Source organism: Strigops habroptila, chromosome 10 (assembly GCF_004027225.2).
Source record: "Strigops habroptila isolate Jane chromosome 10, bStrHab1.2.pri, whole genome shotgun sequence".
Taxonomy (NCBI): domain Eukaryota; kingdom Metazoa; phylum Chordata; class Aves; order Psittaciformes; family Psittacidae; genus Strigops; species Strigops habroptila.
In genome coordinates this window covers 4,223,785-4,250,885 of record NC_046359.1, presented here as the reverse complement: position 1 = coordinate 4,250,885, position 27,101 = coordinate 4,223,785, and the positions used below count along the sequence as shown (strand labels likewise).

The 27,101-nt window shown below is 39.2% G+C and overlaps 1 protein-coding gene across 15 annotated transcripts in view; it reads right to left on the bottom strand.

The window, feature by feature from the left end:
• SYNE1 (spectrin repeat containing nuclear envelope protein 1) overlaps positions 1-27,101 on the bottom strand; it is a 296,964-nt gene that overhangs the window by 30,522 nt on the left and 239,341 nt on the right. For 14 of the 15 annotated variants that reach the window (XM_030498895.1, XM_030498904.1, XM_030498900.1 and 11 more), the window contains 12 exons: positions 25,930-26,112; positions 24,767-24,913; positions 23,663-23,817; positions 23,158-23,305; positions 19,483-19,577; positions 18,221-18,455; positions 17,353-17,547; positions 14,201-14,326; positions 13,322-13,477; positions 10,319-10,477; positions 9,133-9,299; positions 1,968-2,130 (listed from right to left, as the gene is read on the bottom strand). In XM_030498895.1, coding sequence (XP_030354755.1) covers positions 1,968-2,130; positions 9,133-9,299; positions 10,319-10,477; positions 13,322-13,477; positions 14,201-14,326; positions 17,353-17,547; positions 18,221-18,455; positions 19,483-19,577; positions 23,158-23,305; positions 23,663-23,817; positions 24,767-24,913; positions 25,930-26,112 — 1,929 coding nt within the window. Of the gene's footprint in view, positions 1-1,967; positions 2,131-4,414; positions 4,421-6,503; positions 6,821-9,132; positions 9,300-10,318; positions 10,478-13,321; positions 13,478-14,200; positions 14,327-17,352; positions 17,548-18,220; positions 18,456-19,482; positions 19,578-23,157; positions 23,306-23,662; positions 23,818-24,766; positions 24,914-25,929; positions 26,113-27,101 lie in introns of those variants that run through there. The other variant, XM_030498910.1, reaches the window with a different exon arrangement.

Sequence of the window (27,101 nt, the reverse complement as noted above, 5' to 3'; positions counted from 1 at the left end):
TTTTTTTCTTCATAGCCTTATTTCTTTCCCAGATTTTAAGATTTTCTTTGTTAGAGAACATTTAGCCTTTGAGTTAGTTCACAAAGGAACATCACTTTTATGCACTGCTGTCACTCACATATAGGTTTTTTTTTCCTTTATAAACCCAAAAGGAAACATCCTTTTCTACACATTTCAAGTGGTAGCAGACTGAGAAGTAAACAAACAAGTAAACCTTGAAATGCAGCTTGTGACCTTAGAGAAATACTACAGTGAAGTTACCCTACTTCCCCCCGGATATCCAGCTTTAATTGTATCTTTCATTTCACTGCCGAGACCAGCACTCTGCAAAGCTGATTCTTGGCTGAAGTAGATGCTGAGAAGTAGGTAATGGAGATACAGAATGGAACTTGGCCCTCCTCTTTCACAGCATAATACTTTAATGTAATCTTGCATAGGAACAACTGGTAGCAGTACTGAGCAGGACATCAATGGAAGATCAAACATGGAAAAAAATCATAAGATCACTAAAGGAAGACAAAAGAGGGTTAAATAACTGAGAAGATGGCCAATGCACTGGCCTTCTGACGTGGTGGATAGTGATAGAGCTTCCAACTAATAAAAACTACTGGTTGCCATATATTCATTGTTATAATAATCATGGCTTGCAGTGTTATCAAACCAAATTATCAAGTTTCCAAACATGGAATCCTCCCAGGATAAGATTCACCTCTATTTCTACTCTTTGGAGTTCAAATTAAACCATTCCCACTTCTACAGAATATTACTGCACACTGTCACTGTGTGTGGATCACCAAAAGGCAACAGCAGAAGGCAGAGATATGCCAGTCTCTGTGCCCAGAAGTCCCATAAGAAGTGGGTTTAACAAACTGTGGGATGCCGGCATAGGGATCCTACTAAAAAATCTCAAGTATCTATCTACCTTGTTGATAGTAATGTTTAGCCCTGCCCAGCACTTTACTGTCTCAAAACTACCACTCATTAGTGAGGCTTTTGTGTTATTATGCTCCTGTATATTACATATACGATATTAGTAAGCAATTCTACACAGCCATGTACCAAATCAGTTTGGGCATTGCTGAGAACTCTGAGAGGGTTCTTGGGTTTCAGTCTCACACTTAGCTTAAAAAGAACTAAATGTCAGTTTGTACACTTCATGAATTAATTATCCCCACAGTATTCTGGCACTCTTCTTCCCACGCATTTCTTTCTCATCTGCAGAAAGAACTCAGGAGAGCATCTAACAGATCTGCACTTATGCACCAGGATGGTATCTTTGCCAATAGCCAACAGGAACACAACAGAACAACAGTCCTCCCCAGCAATGTGCTTCTAGGTAAAACTGCACTGAGGAGAGAAGTGGAACAGGAAAGAGAAAGTACAGTAAATCTTCTTAGGAGTAACACTAGTTTTAATGCCAAAACCTGGCTGCCTTAACATCTTCTGCCCATGTTGACTATTTTGTTCTAGCATTGCATAAAGCTTTTGTGTGCTATAAACCAACCAATTTTAACTTCACATGTATAGCTCATGCATTTTGCGTGCAAAGTGATTCTCAAACAAGCTGCAAAATAAAACTGAGTTAGAAAGGTTGCTAAAAAATAATCATTTTCAAGCATGTGCAAAATTTGCAAGGCCTAATAAGTGTCAGTTTTGCCTCTGGGAACAGACAATTCAAACAAACAAAAACTGCAAACCCCGAAGGAAAAACAATTGCAATAAATCGTTCAGGTTATATCTCTGGGTGCCTTACCTTTCTCGGAAAGGTCAATCAGCTCCTGGTGGATTCGATGCCAAAGCCAGCAGAAGGCTCTATAAGTGACACAGTAAGTACCACTTGCCTTGATATTTAAACACTTCTTTGCCTCATGCCCTATCGGCATTGAGCTGGGTATGGGCAGCCCAAGGACACTCTACTTTGGTTCTCCCTATGTCATCGCGCACCTTATAAGTGTGTTGTATTTTACCTGCTGTTCATTTAGCTTCCTTTGTATCTCCTCAGAGTCACAAGTTTCATAGACGATAGGTTTAGATAGCTCTGATTCAATGTGGGCAAGCCATGACCTCAGGCTATTCATATTTTTATCCAGCTGCTGTACTGCAACCAGGGTCTCCTTCAACTTCTTTATCCTGAAAAGTAAAAGAAACAACAGCATAAGTACACCCTGAAGGAGAAATTCCACATCATGTGTTTCAAGAAGTTTTCAGAGAAACTTAACTTAGATGGCAAGTTCTGTTCTCAAGTCTTCCTTTAATATGTAACAGAAGTACACTATATGTACAAATAGTCCTGCATGCATAGGTTCTGGTTAAGAAAAATTAAGAGCTTACTAATAACAGAAAACATTTTCGAAGCTTCTGTATCTTTATCAGTTGAGTTACATGTTTGTTAAGAAAGAAAAACTCTTTTTAATGAACTCACACCAAACCCCCAAAATAATCTAAGTAATTTAGTTGTTTATTTAACCAACAGATAACAAAAGTTCTTCTTAAACTACAAATATCTTATCCATTTAACCAGTACTGGTGGTAGAGTGCACTGAGTGAAAAGGCCTTTTTCACCCCAGTGATTTCTAAGCATTGAACTACATATCATAGAATACTTTGGGTTGGAAGGGACCTTTAAAGGTCATCTAGTCCAACTCTGCAGTGAGCAGGGACATCTTCAACTAGATCAGGTTGCTCAGAGCCCTGTGCGACCTGACCTTGAATGGGGCATCTACCACATCTGTGGACAAGCTGTTCAAGTGAGAAGACTCGATTTTATTTATTCAAAGACCGAGTTTTAGAGAGAGAAATCCAGCTGAGAACTTAGTGAGAAATCTTGAATCTCAAGGGCTGTTTTAAGTTGTTCTTGGTCTTAACGGACTTCTTCAGATTTAATTGGAAATTGCAATGTAACTGCATGGTGACTTCTAAGTAGTAGAGAACCTGACCCTGCAACAGGAATGGCCAGGAAAAATTAAATAGTGGGGTTTTTCTATTCAAGCGAACATTAAGCTTAGAGAGTGAGGAAAAATTTACTAGATCTTCATACTATCTCGACATTTTTTCCTTCAACTGCAAAAACGTCTGTCAGTAATTCCTTCCTTCCTATCTCCACATAATATAAGATACATTAGTGGAATCTTAAATTGCTTCTAAGCCTTTTTCTTTTATTTTTCTATTTATGTAGTACCACAAACAATTTTGAGTAAGATTCCCTTTTATGCTTCTACTGCTCTTCCACATAAGTGTTTCAATATCAGAAAGCTTTAAGAGATGAGTGCAGCTAGGAACAGATTGACTAAATCAGGTTGAAAGACACAAGACCGCTAGATTTGTCAAACAAACAAAACGCCACCTAACTATCCTATAATTCAAACAGAGCAATTCACATTTTTTCTGTAATACTAACCAGCAAAATTATCAAGCGTTTCCATATTTATATCCATAGTTGCAGTTGACCATTAAGAGTCTAACATGGATGTCATTTTCTGACCAAGGAGAAATGTAAAGATCTTAGCATCAACTTAAAAAACTTCAAAAGTTAAATTGTTTCAACATTTTTGTCTCTTTCTAGCCCTCTCTTTAGATCACAGATGGTAAAACCAAACATGCTTAAGAACAGTTCCAATGCATCTTCCCTGCCAGAGTCTCATGACCAACACCTGAAGGTGGTAATCTGAAAAAAAATCTTGGTAATTGGAAAACATCTGGGCAATCTGAAAATCTGGCTATGAGGGACTGAAGTCAACAGTCATGCTGAAAAACTATCCCAGTCCCCATCAAGAGGTTATCACAAAACACAGCTATGTGTTTAGCCTTGGAGAGATACTAGGAGAACAACTGAGGTCTCGGGACACCATCTCCTCATCACCTATGGTTGTACCTACAGTGCTTTGTCAGTTTAGACCAATTAAAATTTGCTCATCAGGGGAGCAAGAAGGCTGGTTATCACTCTTCTTGAACTCACATATAGCTTTTCAGTCTCTGACATTAATTAAAAGGAGTGAAATCCTGTCAATTTTCTGCTTAAATTTTTTAAAGCTGGATGCTGATGATCCTTTGCGGGCATTCTGGAGAGGAAACGGGAACAATGAGTCACCTCAACCCTGTGTAGAAACAATGTCACTCTATCATCTGCAAGGCCAAGCTGTGGACCAGGTTTTTCTTGTTTGCAGTTGCATTGTACACTAACCTCCGTGTAGGATTTTACTATGTATTTTGCCTGCAACATCTGATAAAGGGCCAGTCATTTACAAAGCGCCCTCTTTGCCTCAGGCAGACTGCATATGAATACATCTCTGCCAGAGCAAAAAAACAACTCCAGCCCAAATGGAGATATTTTCAGTCACATGACCTAAGTTACTAAAGAGAGAAAACAGAGAAAAAGCATGACATACTAAAAGAACACTACAACCAAAACCAAAACCTACTTCTAAACCTGTCCTCCTGCCAAACTGTTGCAATTCCGTGCACCTAAATTCCAAAAGTCTTTTTTTTAAAAAAAAAGAAAAAAAAACCCCAATCCAAGAAAAAAAACCAAACCAAAACCAAAAAAAAGGATGACTCCATTTCTGCCCCCGCTACTTTTACTGTTAATACTGTTCTTTTTTTGTATGGAGTCTAACATAACAGGTTCCTTGCCCATAGTACAAATAGAAGCAAATAAACAAGTGCCTTTTGGAGTATGCTGGACTGGGTTTTGCCTGAAGTGCAATACAGTGTTGTGCCTCTAGCTGCGCTGAAAATGTATCTGTGAACAAACCTCTTGAGTTTTACTTCTTAATTTTAGCAGGCAGATGCCCATGCTCTTCATCTCCTTGAATACCGTGCCTGAGTACAAATAATTCCATAATGTGTTTGCAACCAATATAACTCTTTCAACAGTATAACAGCTCAAAATGCTGTATTACTATGCAATGGCAGGGCCTGAAAGCTAATGAAACTAAAAGCTCTGCTTAGAGACTTGGATGGTTTATAATTTGGCTCATTCAAGTACATGGTATCACCAGCCAACTGTAATTTTGGCCTTTTGAGATCTTATTTACAAGATTATGTTTAAACACCTAATTAATCCAATAATTATAATAATCCAATAGTTACGCTTTTGTTGCATCACCATGCATGTTGCTGCAAGAGACCTGAGATAACTCTTCTCCTCGATAATAAAGATGCTGCATTGAAATAAAAGGGTTGGAGCCACTACATGGTTATTTTAAAGGTTGTTTTTTATGTAACACACACCAACCAGTCTTGCCACATTTTACTAATACTTAAGACTTTCAGAACAAAATACTGCAGAATTCAATTGTTTGGCTTTATGGTTTACTGACAAAAATTCATCTGAAAATTTGAATGAGCTTATGATGCTTATGTTTCTGTGTTCCAATTACTGTACTTTGGTTTCTCCAAGCAAGTAATAACATTAAAATGTCTATTTTACAATTAGAAAAGCCTGTGGGAGAACACTTTCAAGCTGAAATTAAGAACAAATAGCTTAAATCAGCTAGTTCTAAATTAGGCAGCCTTAAATTCCACTTACACCTAAACAGGAACAATCCTGTAAATACATAACAATGCATCATATAGAACTCATAGCTACTGCATTAGTCATTTAGACAGCTGGTTACTAATATTAAACTTTGAAAGCAACATGAAAAAAGCCAGTAAAAGCATGTTAGCTAAGTCTGCACAAAGCCAGGAGAAAGCAGGGGTTTTTTTAAATATCTACTTGGAACTGGAGACAAAGTTTCAAGAAACACTCTATGAAACAGTGAAAAATATTACACTACGAAAAAAAGTTTTTTTAAAAAATCAGTTTAAAAATGATATTTTTATGACTGAAAATAATTATTGTCCAAAGTGCAGTACTACTACGTAGCAGGATACTAGTAATACCAGTTATATTTGCTCTTCAGATCACAGTTTCCCTTTCAAGGAGTAAATTGCTAGAACTCTAAAAAACAACCGGAAAACTTCTAGAAAGGATAATGTGAAGAGGGAAAAAGAGAAGCTGAATCAAAAATCCAAGAGATGCAGGCTGAGTTCAAGTATTACATGCAGTTACAAAACAATGTTTAAAGGAGAGAGAAGCTTTCGTAAGTCTGAAATAATTTCTTTACAGCCCCTATCCTTCTCTGCCTTTTGTTGTAGCCATGCTCCTTTGATGACACAAACAGTGAGAAGACAAATACAAAATCTGCTTTCTCTCGTGTGTACATGCTCTTGTATTTAAAAACAGCAGTAAAACCAGGCTACAGTTTCTTTCAGACAGCTAAGAGATTTTACTAGTTCTAAGTCTGCATCAGTAACAAAGAATAATTCTGGGATCCAAAAGCACCAGCTGCAAAACAAAGTACGCTGTTATCACTGTCACCTGTTTTTAAACTGAGCAGATACCAGTAATTTCTAGCTAAGGTCGTGACTTCTACATATCAATATTTCAATTAGTTTCCCAGCAAGACAAGACTTCAAGAAAGAACCGTATCAATCAAAAGCAAACAAAAATAGCTGCCTGCCTTGTAATATCACAATTACAGTCTGGGAGATCTGAATCCACACTGTTGTCCTCTGCCATCTTCACAGCATGCAAGTCATCTGCCACCACCATGAAATTTTCCAGCATTAAAAAGAAGAACTTCCACTCCAAAAGCCTGTAAACACTCTACTTTGGGCGGGGGGAAGAAAGGGACTACACTTCTCTTTGCTGGTGAGTATTGTACAGAAAATGTTGCACGCCAAACAAATGCTAGCAGCCGTTGCTTGATAACATGAGACTGAATGGTGACAAGTGGTCATGTTTCTAAATAAAACTTGCATTCATCAACATGTGCCAGACTTGATCTCCAGGAATGTGTACCGTAAGTGCTAGGGGAAGGGATGAAAACACATACAACAAAACCTTCTTGGCAAAGCCTGAGCAGTAACATTTTTTGCACTGGAGTGACATATCTGAAAAATTCATCTGAATGGATGAAAATGTTCTAGAAGGACAGAAATAGAAGTCTCTGATGCAGCTACTTTTCTGTATCTGTCTCTTCTGCAGTTGCAGACCTCAGAATAGAGAGGCAATTTAAAAAAGTGGATAAGGAAACAGAATGTGAGAAAAAAAAATGAGAGAGGCTTAATACAAATGAATGAAGAAGTTTCACTGCAGAGCATAAAACCAACAAGTAAATATTCAGACTGGATGCATATTACTATACTATATTACTAAAGCATTTTCATAGAGAACTTCCTATTCATTCACAGCTGTAGGAAACAAACAACTAAGAAAAATGCTCTTGGCAAAGAACGACTGTGGCTTTGCAGAAAAGCAAACAGACTCTAATAACTTACTAATGCTGTCAGGGATCCAGAATATAAAAAGATGTATTTTATTCTCAACACCAGAACGATTAAACTGCATTTACTGCTGTGTGCAGCCAAAATCATGTTATATGATACATTCCAAACTCCAAAATATTGTAACAGGAACACACATATAACAACATATTCTAAAGAGTCTCTAGAGCCTTCTAAAAATTGTCTTGGGGGATGCAAACCATTTTGCATCCCCCAAGTGGGGGAATTAGACATCATATCTGTACTTTGTACATATATTAATCAAAAACCTGGGCTTTCAGCCTAAGCTACAGCTGAACTAGCAAAATTTCCACAATCTAGCATAAAACCTCTCCACCATTTACTTCCCAACTTCAGCAAAGCAATGTTCAAACTTTGCAGGTTTTTTTTTTCATTTTAGTAAGCACTGGAATGGAAAGGGTTGTATGTTTAACTGCATACAGTAGTGCTAAGCATGCTAGTTGAGAAGGCTAAGTTGAAATGATCTGGAAATAAAAGTAACTAAATATTTTGTATAAATTAGTTTAGAACTAGGACTTGACACCCTGCTTCATGATAACAGAAATGAGAAAATTTGAGTGTATAATATTGCAGTTTATATCTCTCCACCTCAAGAATTATATGAAATCCATAATCCTTACGTGTCCCTAGAGAGAACACTAACCTCTAATGCTGGATAGACAATACAGATCTTTTAAAGATGTGCTTTACAGTTTCTGAATGCAATCACTTTTTACTGGAAACTTCCTGAATGTATTATTTGAACATTTGCCTGAGTAGGTGTTTCAAAAGACAAACACAAAAACATGGCAAGTATACTTTATGTTCAACAACTGGTGACGTATCAAATCGTCTGAAACCAGCAGGCTCCATGACTGTAATGCACCACTTCCTGACTTAATTGTACCGTAAGAAATATGCAGTGTTCATTACTTTAAAATGATCCACTATAAAAGGAGATGGAGCCACCAGAATGCTTCTGCCTACACAAAATTTACTGCTCCCACGCTTGCAGATTTCAGAGCAGGAATGCAATAAAACCACATGAAAAAAGAATGGATGAAAATAGACGACAAAACTAAAAAAACCTTTTTGCTGCTAACGGGACTAAATTACTACTAATTCATATGTCCTTACATTACAGAAATATAAAGTATTTGTACATTTCATGAAGTGTAAAATTGTGACAAAATTATTGTCAGTAATGGGAGAGAGGCTGTAGCACAGCTCATCAGAAAGTACTGAAACAAATAAACCAGTTTCTTCACATATTAAACAACAACCATGTATTTCTTTAAGTTATGAAAATTGCTGTTATATTTTTGACCTTGAGTAAAAAGAAGCTAGCCCCAATATGCACGCATCTACCTGAAGTTACTCTTCTCCATCAGTGAAAAAGTAATCAGGCAGAAAACCTAAGACTTAGTTTAGGAACTGCTTTTCTCCAAATCCAAAACTACAAATAAACTGTTTTGATTCCTCTGCCAAGAATTTTTTAGAAAAGCTACATTTACAACTAGTTTTAAGCACTAATTTGAAGTAAGATGGCACTGGAACAAGGCTAACTGACTGCAATTGATCCTGTTGTTTCTGCAGATAATGTTTTGAAATTGACTCTTCTTGAAGAAATTATGTCAGGTACAGTACAGTAAAACAGGAAGGTGAATTTCACAGAAATGCTTTGATTGTTAAGAATAAACTAATTTCACAGTTAATGATGAAAAGCAGACAATAAAAAGATTCTCGAATCATGACATCTAGCATATTAATCTGTCCCATATAGCACTTAGAAACAAAGTTTACCTGGCTGCAATAAGATCTAGAAGATGTTGCCACCTGTCATTGATCTTGCTAAGTTTGTACTCAATCTCTGATGCTTTACTCTCATGGCTGGCTTTAGCAAGTCGCTCTCCCATTTCCTGGAGCTGGGTTTTGCTCTTCTGGGCTACAGCAATTTCCTCTTGATAATCCTGGACGGTAAAGAGAAATCAGAAATTGGGTACTTATTCTGAATACACTCTGCTCTACACTACTAAAGGAACCATAACACAGGAACGCTGTTTTTTTTGTGATTGGTACAGTACAGAGACAACCTCTTCAATATTAGATGTGTAACTCTAAACAACTTCGTCGCGTAACTGACACATCACAGTCTTGACAAGTGGTCTGTGTGGTGGGTGAGGAACTGGCTGACTGGCTGTACCAGAGGGTGGTGCTCCTCTTCCAGCTGGCAAACTCTCACTAGTGGAGTGCCCCAGGGATCTGTATTGGGCCGTGTGAAGAAAGGCTCAGAGAATTGGGTTTTTTGAGCCTAGAGAAAAGAAGGCTCAGGGGGGACCTTATCACCATGTTCCAGAATTTAAAGAGTGGCTACAAAGAAGCTGGAGACTCTCTTTTTACAAGGAGTCACATGGAAAAGAGGAGGGGTAATGGGCACAAATTACTCCTGGGGAGACTCCGACTGAACATAAGAGGAAAATTTTTCACAATCAGCAATTGGCATAATCTCCCCAGGGAAGTGCTGGATTCCCCAACACTGGAAAATTTTAAGATTCAGCTGGACAGGGTGCTGGGACATCTAGTCTAGGTCATGCTTTGCTCAGAAAAGTTGGACCAGATGATCCTTGAGATCGCTTCCAACCTGGTATTCTGTGATTCTATAATTCTATCACTGATCAGAAGAATGAAAAAAAACCCAAACCAAAACACTTATGTATATCTGCTGTAGTTAAACTCATTACAGGCAATTCTGATCAGACATTTAGTAAAGCATTCAGATGCCTCTGACTTTGCATTCACTTAATTTTCTGTGTCCTGGGAGGTCCTACCTCAAGAAAGGTAGGAAAGGCTGCATAGCAAGAGAACACAAACACACAGTCTTACTGGAACAGCGCAAAGCAAAACACCCATTTGAGCTAATTCTCTTTTCAACAAAAACCAAGTAAGCAGTTGAAGAACAGCATGTAAGCATATATGCGCTGCACCATACCTTTTTAAGTTTTTCAATCATTTCTTCTATGAGGATGTCGCTATTTTGAGAAACCTTACTTTCCATTTGTGTCAGCCATTCACAGAGTTCCTTGTTCTTCTCACTGAAGACAGCCCACTCATTCAGTCTCTCAGTAACTTGTTGTCGACGTAAGGATACCTTAAGACATTTGCAGAGAGTAAATAGAAACAAAATAGTAAATGCATTTAAGACGTGCTTGAAACACTTTGTGTCTCAATGTGAACTCTTCCGGCCCTGTAAAAGTGTTCCAGGCACATTCTTGCCATTAAAACAAACCAGAGATGATCTTAAGATCCTTTCCAACCCTAACCATTCTATGATTCTTTGAAATTGCTATAGCAGTGGTACCATCTCAGACTATGAATAGTAATAGACAGACAAAGATAGACACTGAAATCAAAATAGCAGCAGAGCGTGAGCAACAAAGTAATCTCTCCAGTTTCAGACACTTGTACAACTACTTACTTCCTCCCCATTGTAATCTGTGTTGTTTCTGACTTTATATCAGCATTTCAGCTGAGATGAAGACTGCATTTGCCCTTTCATCAGCAAAAGCGATGTGCCCTTTAGCTACCATTTTAGGTTTAACAGGGGCATACATATCATTTCACATTTTCTTTTTGTGGTTATAAACTTCACGGCAGCTTTCCGGAAATAAGCAATGGTCGGAAAAGGTGTTGCACTAGGTTACATCCTGAAACACTCAGTATGCACAAAACTAAGATAAAACTTTTTTACTTGTCTACCTCCTTTACCATAAACATACAAGCAGTAACTGCACCATATAGAATCATAGAATCGTAAGGGTTGGAAAGGACCTTAAGATCATCTAGTTCCAACCCCCCTGCCATGGGCAGGGACACCTTGCCCTAAACCATGTGGCTCAAGGCTCTGTCCAACCTGGCCTTGAACACTGCCAGGGATGAAGCATCCACAACCTCCCTGGGCAACCCATTCCAGTGCTTCACCACCCTCACTGTAAAGAACTTCTTCCTTATATCTAATCTAAACTTCCTCTGTTTAAGTTTGAAGCCATTACCCCTTGTCCTACCACTACAGTCCCTAAGGAAGAGTCCCTCCCCAGCATCCTTATAGACCCCCTTCAGATACTGGAAGGCTGCTATGAGGTCACCACGCAGCCTTCTCTTCTCCAGGCTGAACAGCCCCAACTTCCTCAGCCTGTCTTCATATGGGAGGTGCTCCAGCCCTCTTATCATCCTCGTGGCCCTCCTCTGGACTCGCTCCAACAGCTCCATGTCCTTTTTATGTTGAGGACACCAGAACTGTACGCAGTACTCCAAGTGGGGTCTCACGAGAGCAGAGTAGAGGGGCAGGATCACCTCCTTCGACCTGCTGGTCACGCTTCTTTTGATGCAGCCCAGGATACGGTTGGCTTTCTGGGCTGCAAGTGCACACTGCCGGCTCATGTTAAGCTTTTCGTCAGCCAACACCCCCAAGTCCTTTTCTGCAGGGCTGCTCTGAATCTCTTCTCTGCCCAGCCTGTAGCAGTGCCTGGGGTTGCCCCGACCCAGGTGTAGGACCTTGCACTTGGCTTGGTTAAACTTCATGAGGTTGGCATCGGCCCACCTCACAAGCGTGTCAAGGTCCCTCTGGATGGCATCCCTTCCCTCCAGCGTACCAACCGAACCACACAGCTTGGTGTCATCGGCAAACTTGCTGAGGGTGCACTCAATCCCACTGTCCATGTCACCGACAAAGATGTTGAACAGGACCGGTCCCAACACCGATCCCTGAGGGACACCACTCGTTACAGGTTTCCAACTGGACATCGAGCCATTTACCACAACTCTTTGCGTGCGGCCATCGAGCCAGTTTTTTATCCACCGAGTGGTCCATCTATCAAATTGATGTCTCTCCAATTTAGAGACAAGGATGTCATGTGGGACAGTGTCGAATGCTTTGCACAAGTCCAGGTAGATGACATCGACTGCTCTGCCGCTGTCCATCAATTCCGTGGCTCCATCATAGAAGGCCACCAAATTGGTCAGGCAGGATTTCCCCTTAGTGAAGCCATGTTGGCTGTCACCAACCACCTCGTTGTTTTTCATGTGCCTTAGCATGTTTTCCAGGAGAAACTGTTCCAAGATTTTGCCAGGCACAGAGGTGAGGCTGAGTGGTCTGTAGTTCCCCGGGTCTTCCACCTTCCCCTTCTTGAAAATGGGGGTTATATTACCCTTCTTCCATAGTTTTAGATGTGTCTACATTGGCTCATTCAAATGCAACTCACTCATAACAAGTTCTGTGCTGTTAACTGTGAAGCATTTTTCCTGCTTTGGGGGTGTTTTTGAAGCCTTCACAGGTACCTTACATGAGATAACTATTTCAAAGTTAGCTCTGGTATATCTGGACTGCAATCTCTACTTAACCACAGAAATAACATGATGATAATCTGAAAAGCTGTATGAGAGAGACTCCACTACCTGGATTTCTAAGTGCAAAATGGAGGAGAGAAACACGCTAATAGCACGCTGCACCTGAAAATTCAAATAATACTCTTCAGCTCATTTTGCAGATAAACAAGTCACCCTCAGACTAACAGAAATGTAGACAACAATGTCTGAAGACGCAGAAGCTACCAGCAGAACTGAAGGTACAATAGGACAGGGAGGGGACATCCTTTCTGACCACAGCTCCTTCACCAAAGCACAGTAAACTGTATTACTTCTGTGTTTTCCCCAGCCAGCCATGTCACAGTGCAACACCACACAGTGTGACTTTGCTGTTTTTTCAAGGCTGCATAAATATGACCTCAGGGCCATGACAAAGTTCAAGAAGTCTAGAAATGATAGCAATAATTAAAGGAAGCATTTCCAAGCTTGTTTTCCCTGATTCAGCATGAGTTGTTTTGAATCTATGTATGCTTACATGCATCTTTTTTAAAAGCTGTCACTTGTATTCGATTTTTCTCCCAACTCTTTTGTAGCATGCATACTCATATCGGTGCTCAGTAATGGTACTTGCCTGGTGGCACAGCTCCTCCCATTGTCTGTGCAGAAGCTCTATGCGCTCACTGAGGACTGAGATATCATCTGCACTGATATATATAGACAGGGACTCCTTCAGCAAAGAGAGGTGTGCAAGGTCATCTGTCCATCCTTCAACAGCATTCTCTAACTCCTTAAAAGAAGTTCGGAAGGAAAAAGGACCAGTTTGATAACAAATAAAAATTTGAATGTATTGAAGCACGAAGACAAGCACTGTGTCAGCTACTTAGAAGGAGAAAAAATGACTGCTGTAGCTGAACCCAGGACACCATATGTAACAATATTTTCAGTTATTAGAGAGGTAAATCCCCAATAGGGAATATGTCAGTCTTGTACCAAGTAGTCACAAACTAATATACTACTTAAATCTCTCTAAAGTTCAAAGGTATTTGAGAATTCCAAGTATTGGCTTGGACTTCTCTGTACTGAAAATATTATCAAGCTGTAATCCATTTCTAAACTGCAAAGAATATAGCATAGAAGTATTATCTAAGACCTCCCGAGCCATCTCCCCTCAAATAAAAAGCAATAAACCATCAGTTTAGATACCATGAGTGTAAATTTTTAGTTAGAACTTCTGTAATGAAAACACACCAGTATTTAGTGCTTCTACACTACTTTTCAGACTCTGCTCTGATTTCACTTTGAGCAGATCTATATTTAACTTGAAGGGTTCACATTATAGTGAGAACACTCAGGTATTATGCTGACCAAATATTACATGGATAGCGTCTATTACAGGGATGGCTAACTGGTTTGCACAGTCAGTAATGTGAAGCCTATTAACAATGGAAGAGGTTACTGCACAAAGGCAGGCAAAGATAAGACAACAGTCAATAGAGAACAAGCGCTTTACCTTGCAACGTATCTGCTCTGCATGCAACTCATCATGGTGTTCTGGCAAAGGCTGAGAAAGCTTTTTTTTGAATGATCTTAGCTTCTCCAGGGAGTCTGCTATGCCCTTTTCAGATTTTTCCCAGTCCTGAAGGCAGAATGTTTATTAGATTTCATTCAGATCTGTATTACACTTATATCAGTTGATTTGCCTGACTAACCACTCAATAGTGAAAACTTTTTCATAAGAACAACATGCCCTGAAATCCCCCTCTAAATAATACTCATAGTCTCAGAGCTTGAGTCATGTGTACAACTGTCAGGTTGTTTTGTGTGTAGGTCTCTGCTAGGAGAAATGCACAAGCCAATACCTCTTGTTATTACAATGTTGTCTAGATCCAGCTCCATTCTTTCAGAAAAGCCTCTCCCTGCCAAAATTATTTTCCACTTCCTTTCTTGAATGCCTGTATTAAATATGCCACTGTTCTTTGACAAAAGCTCCATTCAGGTGCATTAACCTTCAGAAAAGAAAAATGGTTTGGGATACTGCAAATTCAGGTCAGATTGAAGTACCTGCAGTACCTCCTCTAAATTATGATTCCAGCAGCTGCACCCAGCTTTAGTGTTTGTACACTTTCCAAAATTTTTAATGTGTCCAATGCAACCAAACCATACCAATCATTCGACAAGTTTTACATTGCCTCACCTGGATGTTAAAGCCTATTAAAAAGGTACTCACAGACAGAAAGATCTTTCATACACCCGTCAACCCATAAAGAATGCCAGCTGCGTGATACCAGAAAATATGGAACTTGTTTCTCTTAGTCTTCTGTTTCAAGATATTCTCCTCCTACCACTGCCTTTCTATTTCTCTCCTTCAATTTTTTGCAAATCTATGCCAGTATTTCATGATCATCTTCATGATAGAGAACTACAAATCACAGGTCTTGCAAAAAAACCCCTCTCTTTAGTATCTTCTTTCTTCTCTCCTTTGTAAGTAATACGACCTTACGTGACAGTAGCCTGTGAAGTTCTTAATGCAACAAATACTCTTCTAGAGTATACACTTGTGCTTCCAATTTGGTCAGAAGACCACCAAACCATCATGTATTTACAACCAAGATAGCACAACGTAATTAAGACTTGGTATCTATGACATGATTTATGCAATTTGTGTGGTAATTTCCCTACTTTCTCATCTTCAATCTTTAAGTTTCATATTTTCATTTGGACAAAATACTACAGAAACTTTAATCTCTCTAGGTAACAGCTTTCATGGCTAAAATATCCTGACATAATTCGACCACTGGCAGCCAAGGTATGACAAACAAAGCTTGAAAGAGGAAGAAAAATTCACTTATCCGAACTTTTCCAAAATACTATTTCATTTTCTTGCACTGCTTTGATTTTTGCTATTTACAAACCTAAAGTGTCTGTAATTCTGTAATTCTATCAGACTGTTGAAACTACTCTAAAAGCATTTGCCCTATTCTATTAATCTATGCAAGTCCAATTTTCATTATCCTCTCTAGAATGAGTAAAAGGGAAAACCAAACAGACCAAATTTAAATTCCAGCCTATCATCCTTAGTACTTAAAGTGAGGTTAGCATGCATTCTGGACATTGCTTACATCAAAATAAAGTTCCCTTCTCCAAGATCCCAGAAGTTTGTCTGAACTAGTAAATACTCAAGGCACTGGAAGGAAACACAGACTACTGCATTGCTAGATAGATCCTGATATTGACATGTAGAAGGAACAAGGCAGATCTAATTTTTAACACAGTATTGTGGTGGGTTGACCCTCGCTGGATGTCAAGTGCCCACCAGAGCCACTCTATCACTCCCCTCCTCAGCTAAACAGGGGAGAGAAAATATCACAAAAGGCTCATGGGTCGAGATAAGGGAGAGATCACTCACCAATTATTGTGATGGGCAAAACAGACTTAACTTGGGGAAATTAATTTAATTTATTACCAATCAAATCAGAGTAGGATAATGAGAAACAAAACCAAATCTTACACACCTTCCCCCCACCCCTCTCTCCTTCCTGGGCTTAACTCTACTCCTGATTTTCTCTATCTCCTCTGCCCGTAGTGGCACAGGGAGTCAGGGAATGGGGGTTGTGGTCAGTTCATCCCATGCTGTTTCTGACAATCCTTCCTCCTCAGGGGAAGGACTCCTCACACTCTTCTCTTGCTCTGGCATGAGGTCCCTCTCATGGGAGAGAGTCCTCCACCACATTCACCAATGCGAGTTCTTCTCACAGGCTGCAGTTCTACACAAACTGTTCCTGTGTGAGCCCCTTCCATGGGTGCAGTCCTTCAGGCACAGGCTGCTCCAGCGTGGGTCCCCTGCAGGGTCACAAGTCCTGCCTGGAGCCTGCTCCAGCGTGGGCTTCCCATGGGGTCACGGCTTTCTTTGGGCATCCCCCTGCTCTGGTGTGGGGTCCTCCACAGGCTGCAGGTGGAGATCTGCCCCATGGGCTGCAGGGGCACAGCCAGCCTCACCATGGTCTGCACCATGGGCAGCAGGGTCATCTGTGCTCCAGCACCTGGAGCACCTCCTCTCCTCCTTCTGCACTGACCTTGGTGTCTGCGGAATTGTTGCTTTCACATATTCTCATTCCTTTCTCCAGCTGCAGTTGCTGTAGCACAGATTTCTCCTCCTGCCTCTTTTTAAAAATACGTTATCCCAGAGGTGCTACCATCATTGCTGATGGGCTTGGGCAGCAGTGGGTCCATCTTGGAGCCATCTGGCATTGGCTCTATTGAACATGGGGGAAGCTCTGGAAGCTTCTCACAGAAGACACCCCTGTAGACTGCCGCTACCAAAACCCGGCCATGCAAACCCAGTTTCAAGTATGTATAAAAATTAGTCACCACTGTGCAAAATAAAATATCATTTTTTTCTCTGTGTTCAAAATAGGACTGGTAGAATTATCTGTTACTGGTGGTGTTCTGGAAATATTAATTAAAAGATATCAACCAATATACAAGCCTGCTATGAAGTATTATCACTCCTAGTTTCAGAGGTGGTGAAAAGAAATTGTGAATTTGTGTAGTGTATGTGTAATTCCTGTATGTGTGCTTACCCCTTGAGAATGCTTTTCTTCATCAGGACTTACAATGAGAAACCATGAACTTGCTGAAGTACAGAAGAAATCATACACTTACTTTCAGTAGTAAGGCAAGCTGTTTCTTTTGTTGCTCCAGCTGGGTGCTAGCTATCTTCCAGCGCTCCTGAATTTCAGTAAGCTCTGTCTGCAGGGCTGCCTCAGCTTCACTGTCAGCAGAGAGCAGCAGTTGCTTCCCAGCTTCCACAGTGAGGATGTAACTCCCTTGCTGCCTTAGAAGAACTTTCTCTTTAAGCTGAAAATATTAACAGTTTTCTGTCAGCTTTTTCTTTTCAATTACAATTAGCAATTCAATACAATTCCTTCTCAAGCCCATACTTTAAAAGATTGCGTACCTTGGCTTAAGCAGGAGCTACTGCCCAAATGCTTTACCCTAACTTTTCATGATCATTTACTGCAGCAGACCTTTAGAAAATTTCTCCAAGATAAAGACATGAAAGACTTCTTTCTCCCCAGTAAAAGAGAAATGGTTCCTCTAGAGACTATTATTCTTATAAGTATTATTATCATATGTACCATCCAGCCAAAAAGCTTGAAGACACGAAGCTGCTAAATAGATACTGTTAATCTCACATAAACATGGACGCTCAAGGTATCCTTTTTGGTTAGGTAGAATATATTTCTCAAACAGGCATAATTGGTTTTTTTTCCAAGACAGTTTCAGTGTGACATGAGCTACAAAGCAAAACCAAAACCAAATAAGCCTCAAGCAAGAGGGGCCAGTAAGGTCTCCGTTGCATCTTCTTTATGAACTCCAACTTCCAGTTCCAAAGAAGAACAAACATCCAACATTACTTTCTACAAAGCAGATAGTTTTAATCTAATACATTTTAAAGATTTTTTTAAATGATGAAGGCTGTAAAAAAGGTGGGGATTTTTTTCTCTTTCTTCAAACACACAGGACATACCTGCACTTCATCCAGCAGTGCTCTGGCTTGCTGCAATGGGATAGGAACGTTGCGCAGCCCAGTCACAGGCTGACAGGATACTTCCAGCAGCCACTTGCGCAGCTTCTCTGCCATCTCCCTATAGCGTTGCCACTGGTGAATCTGGCTGTCAATGATCCCCCTCCTCTGCTGTGCCCGGCGAATTACTCCTTGCCATTGATTACTTAAAAGAGCCAGCTTCAGATTAAATTCATCCCTATTATAAATAGATAAAGATACATAGTAATCTTCATACTTTGATCTATTTTTTTAATGAAATTAACAGAAGGGAAACGGAAGATGTTTTCTGGCTGTCAGTTATGAAACACTTGGAGAAAAGCACTGAAGTTTCATGAGAGCTGACTGAGGATGAGAACTTCACACTGCATGTACTGGGAGAACCAAAGGGCCCCAATTATTGAGACCTTAAAAAAAAAAATGAAGCTTTTAATATCCAAAACTCTTCTACCTTGTCCCCAGAAATATACAAAGAAAACCCACAGGTTTTGCCAGTTTGGATTAGACAAATTCATAGTAAAAAAATGGACATTTCACAATTCACCCCCAGATTTACTACTCAGTTCAAAGCAGGCATAATATATACACAGCATTAACAAAATCCTCACATCCCAATAAACAGTTCATCTTATATTAGGACCATAATACCCTTAGCAAATTCAATGTATATGCACAAGTGTGAAGCCACTGGTGTTTCATTGATTTTCATCCATTTGATCATAAGTGTTTAAAATAAAATCTCAGACAGCAATGAATTCCTATTCCATCACATTTAGGCTGCAGTTGTCATTAAATGGCAGTAGGTAAACCTCTTGGTAGAGGGAAATCCCCAGCTAGTATAAATCATGTGTAAGTCACTAAATCTGTCACTGAGGGCTCCTTTGGTGAAAGTAACATTTTGAAAGTACCTCAAAACAGACATATATGTAACATGCTTGATAACCCAAGACAAATCTTTGTCAGAGAAGCAATCTCAATCTCAAAGCTGTTGTATTCACAAATGCATTCACACATTCACATAACCCATAGCAACCTACAGAACACTGTCTTATTTAAGAACTCACTATTTAATAGCTTAACCATAGCGATAGTTAACTTGTATTTCAGAAGAGCATGATCTGAACACTGGCATCTGCTACCTTCTCTGTTTGGAAGTCTCCCGCTAGCCTAAGTATTACTTCGCTTAACAGAAGCAACAGCAGAAGCAACAAAACAGGAATGTCTACCTGTCATCCACCTGTCCTTGTTCTAGGAGGTGCTGCCCATCAGAGATAATTGAATGCAAAATCTGCTGGCGGCTGAACATCTCTGCCTGGAATAGCTGTTGTGCAGGAGACAAGGATGTTAAAACAAGATTTTACATTATAATTCTATCTGCATGCACTGGTAAAAAGTAATTTCCAGGTATTTGCTCTTATTTCAAATTAATTCAATGGGAGTTTTGTCATGAACTTCAATGGAAACACATTTAAAAATATCATTTCTGGAGTTACTTTCCAGTTCTAGCAATTATTATTAGTTCCTTGAGATTTAAATTAAAACTATAAAAAGCTAAATATTACCAATAGAAGCTACGTTTCATTCTCTGAATAAAATTGTGTGATTTGCACTATAATTTACAACAAAATTCAGATAGGGTATTAATTGCATGGACAGAAAGGGCACTTTTTATTTTCTGACATGTTTAAGAACATTACAGTCGTTTGCCTTGATAAATTGAATTTATGCTCAGATTTTGTGTGATAGTGTTATACAAACTTTGAATACAATTTTACACTGCCAATAGAACTTGAAATGACATAGAAATGGTCAGCTACGTGTAGGAGATAGAAATCAATTTTGCACTTCTTCCAATTTTTCCAATTTGTTTTCCAATTTTCTCCATCAGTCAGAATAAATTTTCACAATACTTTTAAAACTCCCTTATTACTTAAGTATTACTTAAGACAAAAATTACCTAAGTACTACTTAAACAAGCATGATTTAAATACTACTTAAATTTATTTTTAAACACATATTTGCTTTTAGTAATGGACCATGTCTCTAGATAATGTTGTTCAGAAATATTCTTATGTTGATGAAGGTACAACCAGGCATCAGCTCAGGACTAAACCACCTCCATGTTCAAAAGGTTTCCAGAGATATTAAAAGAGAAAGTATAAAGGTATGAAGCTGGAGATTTATTTATTTTCTTTTGTAAGGGATGGTGTCTGCAGTTGACAGAAGTTCACCCTTGCCTGAACTGAGAGACACTATTGCCCAAATAGAGATTATACTCTTGTTATTTGGCTTTCCACCAGCTCAAATTGTGATGTACCTATCCCTGCATCTGCAACTGCCAGCAAAATACCCATTGGCACCTGCCCAATTAAATCCCTCAAGCACATGGTATGTAGTTAAGGACTTCTAGATGACAGACTAATTTTTCAAATGGGATTTTGCCTCTCTGAATCACTGAGTTAATTTTGAAAATGTTGCCCAGGTCATAAATTGTCCACTAGAAAGAAATGTTGTCTAATTTCCTTGCAGAAATACTTGATAGTATTCTTTGAATACCTTGGCTTTTATGAATGACTGAGCCTGAAGCAGAGGGAAACTAATTGCTCTATTATCTCATGAACAAAACCACAATACTGTGGTGCTGAGAATGTCAGAAAGCTGAGCAAGAAGGCAGAAATTGTACTTCCTGACACATCTATTTCCGTCAAGTTAGGGAGCATGGATGAAGCACAGGAGACAACAACATCCACCAGCACTGCTGACAGACTGAGACTGAACAGAACACAACTGGTAAAAAAAAACCCAAAACAAAACAAAAACAACCCACCAAAACCCAAACAAAAACAAAAACAAACAAAAACCCCCACCAAATCCTCAAAAGTGACAATTTTTAGTATTTCTTGAATAAGACGGGTGAAAAAAAATTGACAGGGATAAGAAACTCTGCTTGGAGTGGAGGTATTCAAGCCCTCCCCAAAAGCAGAGACATTTCTGTCAACATCCACTTCCTCTCCACACGTACACTGTACGTAAGAGGGATACCCCATTATGTGGGACCACTTGCCACTCCAATTTCTTCTCATATGTAGATCAGTATGAATCACAGAAATGGGAATTCAAAGGAGAAGGAAAGGAGGGCAGGTGCTGGAACACACAATATTGGCTTGCAAAAATCTGGAGAAATGCACAAGAATGACTATGAGATCATCTTGAGAGACTTATCTGATGCAGATGCCAGTGTTACTGCATGATATTTGAAAAAGGCATCACCTCCATATTGCTAGTTTGCAAATTTCAGTGGCAAGTTATTTCTACATAAGGCCATTGAGGTAGCTGGGTTCCTTTTTTCAGCAAAGTTATGAGTCAGCAGTGGAAAGATAGTAACAGAGTTGGAGGCAATGTCAATATCCATTCCAGTAGCGCATGTGGAAAAAGAATATTATCTCACTATCTTGAAAAATACAACACAAAAGAACCTGGAAAGTCATCTCAAGAATTTTAGATTTGGCCCTTTCTGCTGCTGCGAGGAGTGGGAAGAAAATTCTTCACGAGTATTAGGAGGCACTGCAAAGAACACTGAGTACTGAAGACATTTAGATTATATAAAATGCAAAAAAGCTTTATGTAAAAAAAGTGCTCCTGAGTAACACTCATCTGAGCTACATGCTGAGATCAAGGTTTCAAGAGAGAATTAAGCTGAGAGCTCAAGACATTTGAATGCAGAAAGATTGCCATTAACCCCTTTGAAAAATTATAGACATGACTGAATGCAACAATAGTAGGAAATTATCCACTTAGTAATGACTTCTGGACATTCAAATCTCAAAGACCTGGCACATCTCAACTTCCAAAGACACTGTCCGGTTAATGCTAGCAGCACTGAGAGGAAATGAAATTTATGACATTTGTGAAAGCAAAGACAGTTAAATGCTAACGTTAATGTATGCTAAAGCAAACAAAAATGGTTGTGAATTACTTTCTGCATCAGACATTCATTCAAACAGTATGCTGCAAGATGTAAGGCAAGGAGGGGGAAGGACATGGCTCTTCCTATGGCCTGGCCTGAGTTTATGTGTAGGTCAACTGAAAAAGTTGTGGGAACTGAAACTCCTGTGGCCACATGGGAGCTTTGGTATGAAAATTGACTTGTCTTACTTGATCTTTTCCAGAATTCTTGGCAGCAACAATATGGGTGGAGAAAAAATGTGTATCACTTGACTTCGCAGAAGAATCATAAAGGCATCCTCTAGTAAAAACTCTGTATCAGTTTTTCCCTGCAGCAAAAGCTGGGCTAGTTCATTTGTTACAAAGAAACAAATGACTCCAACACATAGTGAAGATTGAATCAGTTTGTTCTCCACGGAAATGTTACCAAATGGAGGCCCCATGATGAGTTATATAACTCAGCATTTGACAGAAAAGTCTTCCTTTAACACGCACTTCAGATGCTGTACACGTTGGCATTTTAATAACAAATAAATAAAATTAGAATAAACTGAAAGAACAGAGATTTTTATCTAGTTAGGACTGAAGACAAAGGGCCAAAGTGCATGAGAATAGTTAGGCTTTATGGGAAGACCAATAAAAACTTTGATTTTCTTGGTACAAACCAATGTGAGGCAGGCTAAATGTAAGGGAAAAGTACTCATAGGCACACTTATATACATTTGTATATATACATTATACACAAATGCAGACAGATACTCAAGTTCTCCCCCAAACTGGATATTATTGACATATTTGCATGCTTCTGTTTTTAAGTTAAGATATCCTCAGATGGTGCAGGCAAATGTACTTCAATTCAAGGCATACTATTATATTACGCCACAAAAGAAAGTGCATTCCATTTAGGTATAAATAGTATGTGTTGTAGTTCTGTATAAATACACTTGATGACTTACCTCATGTGTCCTCTGTTGCTCTAAAAGGCTCTGGTAGTTTCCTGAAATCTCTGCTGCCAGCTTTTGCTCAGTCTGAACTAATAAATCCATCCAAGTCTCACATTTCTCCAAGAAGGTCTGCTGCTGCAGCAAGAAAGACTGCAGCTTACTGAAAGAAGAAAGACTCAGGTAAAGTCTCCTCCTATCACACACCGTGTTGAGTCTCGCAATAACTTTTCCAGCAGAATTACGAACCAGATGGTAACACTTTTCCCACTCAGCTATATCATTCAATTTATTTAGTCAAACCTTTGAAAAGTAGCAGTCTGCCTTACTTAAAATTCTGTTAATTTATGGCAGAATCAATATCTCAGCTCACTGGTTTCACTCTTTACTTATAAGTACACCCCAGAAAAGGAACTCTGGTTAATGAAATATCTGAAACTTTTTATACATTCTGCAAGAGGTATACTTTCTAGCTGTTGTAATCTGAGAAAATTATAAAATAACCTTTAACTATTCCCACCTGAATCTCTCTGTAGTCTGAGAGGAGATCTGAGACCAATGTCTGTTGAGATTCTGCATTCTTTTGATTTCTTTATCATTCAGAGGAAGCCTGTAACCCAGCTCATTAAGACGGTCCAAATCTGGGGCCATGCTGCTGAATTTCAACATCTGACTCTGCAACAGACAATAAAAGTGATAATAAGCATGTTCAGTAATTACACTATTACAGACTGCGAAATTATGAACCAGCACTCAGTCAAATTTGGAATGGCCTTGGCTGCCACCACGTGGCAGGGAAATGCATTTTCAGTTTTCAGCCTCTCATCCCAGACCAGAAGACTTGTGTTGACGTTTAAATGTGCACAGAGAAATCAACTGAAAAAGCACTGCAGCTTTTTGCTGAATTGGGGATTTGCTGCTCAGAGGTGCGAAAGCAGGCTAGTTTTGCATAGTTTGAAGCTGTATCTTTATGCCAAAGAAATGAGCCTTTTTTCTTGTTTCCTAGCCTTAATGCTAGGCTGGCAGATTCCCATTGAACTGACTCAACTCCTTACTTTTAGGTTTTTGTTTTGCAGTACAGAAATATCCAACCCACTACTTTAGGAAAATGTCCTGGGTTTTAGCATGCCCAAAGTGAAATAATATGCATATTTAATCCTGATAGAAAAATAATGGAAGATTAAAATGACAAAAACAGCCTAGATGGCAATGTTAATCAACTTCCTGTCAGGGCCTCTGAAAGAAGAGCAGGGGAAAGAGAAGCCCCCACCCCCCCCCAAAAAAAAAAAGTAGTGAAAGAGTACACACTATGAAAGTTTCTCCAGTTTATCAAGATACCAAAAAATGGATAACTCCATCCCTAAACTAAACACCAGTGAGATAGAAATTACATAAATACAAAAAAAGTTGAGAAAAACAAGATGAAGGAAATCTCAAAAACCTGCTAAAATATCCATGCCCATTTTGATTTTATATTAATTTTGTTCTAAACAGTTTTCTTGTCTTTTCTCTTTCATATACATAGAATGTATGTATGATATTGTGCATACCCTGTACTACAATTAGCCAGGCTAAGAGGAAAAAAAAATAAAAACAATATCAATATTCTGCATCTATTAGTCACCTTGAGTTCCTCCATTCTACTCTGTATTGTTGAGAGATCAGATGAGTGACTGGGATCTTGTCCTTTCAATATTTCTTCTGCTTCCGTTATCCAGGCCTCAAGGACTTGCAGGTTCTTGGCAAAGGTTTGATAGTCCAGCACTCCAGCCTTGAATAGAAAAGGACCCACAGTTTAAGAACTTTAGCCATATAGCATCCATATCGACATTACACTCCGGTTATTCTCAGTATAGATTTGCAAACAGCTGCACAGGCTAGGAACAATTGTGACTGCTGCTTTGCTCACAGACCATGGAATTATTGTTTGTTTTATTTTTAAGTCAGAACAGAGTATTTTTAATCAGAGCAAAAAGGTAACACTTCAACAAATTGCATAAGTATCTCCTTGCCTTGAAATAGATAACTTCCTTTAACTTCCTTTTATGAAACTAACTCCTACTTCATTTATTGTCAGCAGAGAAAACCACTAGCTGCTATTACTGCAATTTGAAATTAAAAACTTCTCTTACGTTTTTTTTCTCCTCACAATACACGTGATGTTATAAGCACATTCTACACAATGCTGAATTTCTTGGATAAATCCCCTTGCCACTCAAAGAGAAGCCACTGCCTTTGCTGCCTTCTCACCCATATACTTTCCTATGGAACACATTCTGCCGCTTCTTTTTTGGTCTTTAGCCCCTGCTGATACAACCAATTAGCAACATCTACTGAACAGGCTTTGACACAAATAGTAGATGTCAGTCCAGCCACTGACATTAATAGGAACTGTAAAAATCAATTCTACATCATTATTCAGAATCTCTCCTTTGTTTTACTGCTAAAGAACTAGTTGGAAAGAGAGCTGCTCTTCAAGGGAGCAGTAGCTGTGGATCCAGCTGTTAGCACTGTTGCTGTCCACTGAGGGCATGGTGCCCTTGGCATTCCAGATAGATGCTTTCCTCCATGAATGCTATCCTATTCCCAGAATTTGAACCTTCTTACAAGGTCTCTATACTAGGCTTGAGCATATTTTCTACTCTCAGCTTTGACTTCCAGGAAATTTTAGGGCATGCTGATGAACAGGTAACACCACTGTCTTTCCCATCCAGTTTTAGCTAATTTATGTGTTCTCAGGTACCACAGCATGATCAGATTCAAGGACTGAAAACACTTTCTGCATACCTGAAGTACAGCCTGTTGCTTGCGGAGAGCTTGTTCTAGGGTTGACAGATTCTGGTTCAGAGAAAGATGATCAGACTGTATAGCTGCTGCTGCTGAAGCCTCCACCTGGCTTTTTAGCTCCTCTCCCAGCTCTTGAAGAAAAACCAGTGACTCCTGCGCTGTCTTCAAATCCGTAAGCACATCCTGAGGCAACACATTGAATAAAGATATGAATAGTTAACCTGACATTCTGCTAATGTCATCCTCCCCCCGATTTAAAGGAGGAATTAAACGGCCAAATTGCACCTCTATATGAAAAACTTGTATTTACTACCGTATTTCAGTGCCAAAGTGTCCACTCACACTCTGTATGAAAAGGAAATATTATGCAGAATAAAAAAATATGTAAAAGTACCTGTGCACAGAGGAATAGAAAGAAGTGACTGCTCAGCTACCTTTGAGAAAGCCTGAGTTACTGATGAGGCAATACTTGTTTAAACAAATCTTTTGAATCTACTGACATGCTGGTCCTTAGCAGTGGGAGCCCTCACTATGGGCTGATTCCTGTCTGACTAGACTTCCTGTTTTTTTCTGCTATGAATTACCAAGAGGAATGAAAATATAACTTTTGTAAATGGCCTAATATAAAGGCTAAAAAATGGCACAACAGGAAATTGAGAAATTATTCAATTAAAACTGAACAATTTGAATAGCCAGTCCAGATGACTATGGCAGCAAATGCTCAAAAAGCTTATTAATGTGTTCATTTTTCTCCTTGCAATTGTTTTGCTTGCACCGAGACAATTAACATTTAAATTTTTTTGTTGCTGACACTGAACAGTAACTTAAACTCAAAAGAACCAAAACGAAATCACAGATAGGAGATAAACTATCCTGCTGCCTTGAGATACAGTCTTGAAAAAGAAAGAATCTCAAGGTTTTAGAGTGAACAGTGTCTTTCCATAAGGAAGGATAAAGACATCCCCAGAACACACAGCCTGTTTTCATCCATCAAAAATGAACAGCCTTGACTGGCGGGAATACAGTCAAAGGATCTTGTGTTTCTGTTACAAGGAACTCAACAGATTTGATAGAGGTATTTTCCCAAGCAAGAATCCCTTTGATAGGTAGAGACTTAAGGCTGAATCAAATGATAAAATCTGAATTAACCTTCTCCAGAGATATGACTTCAG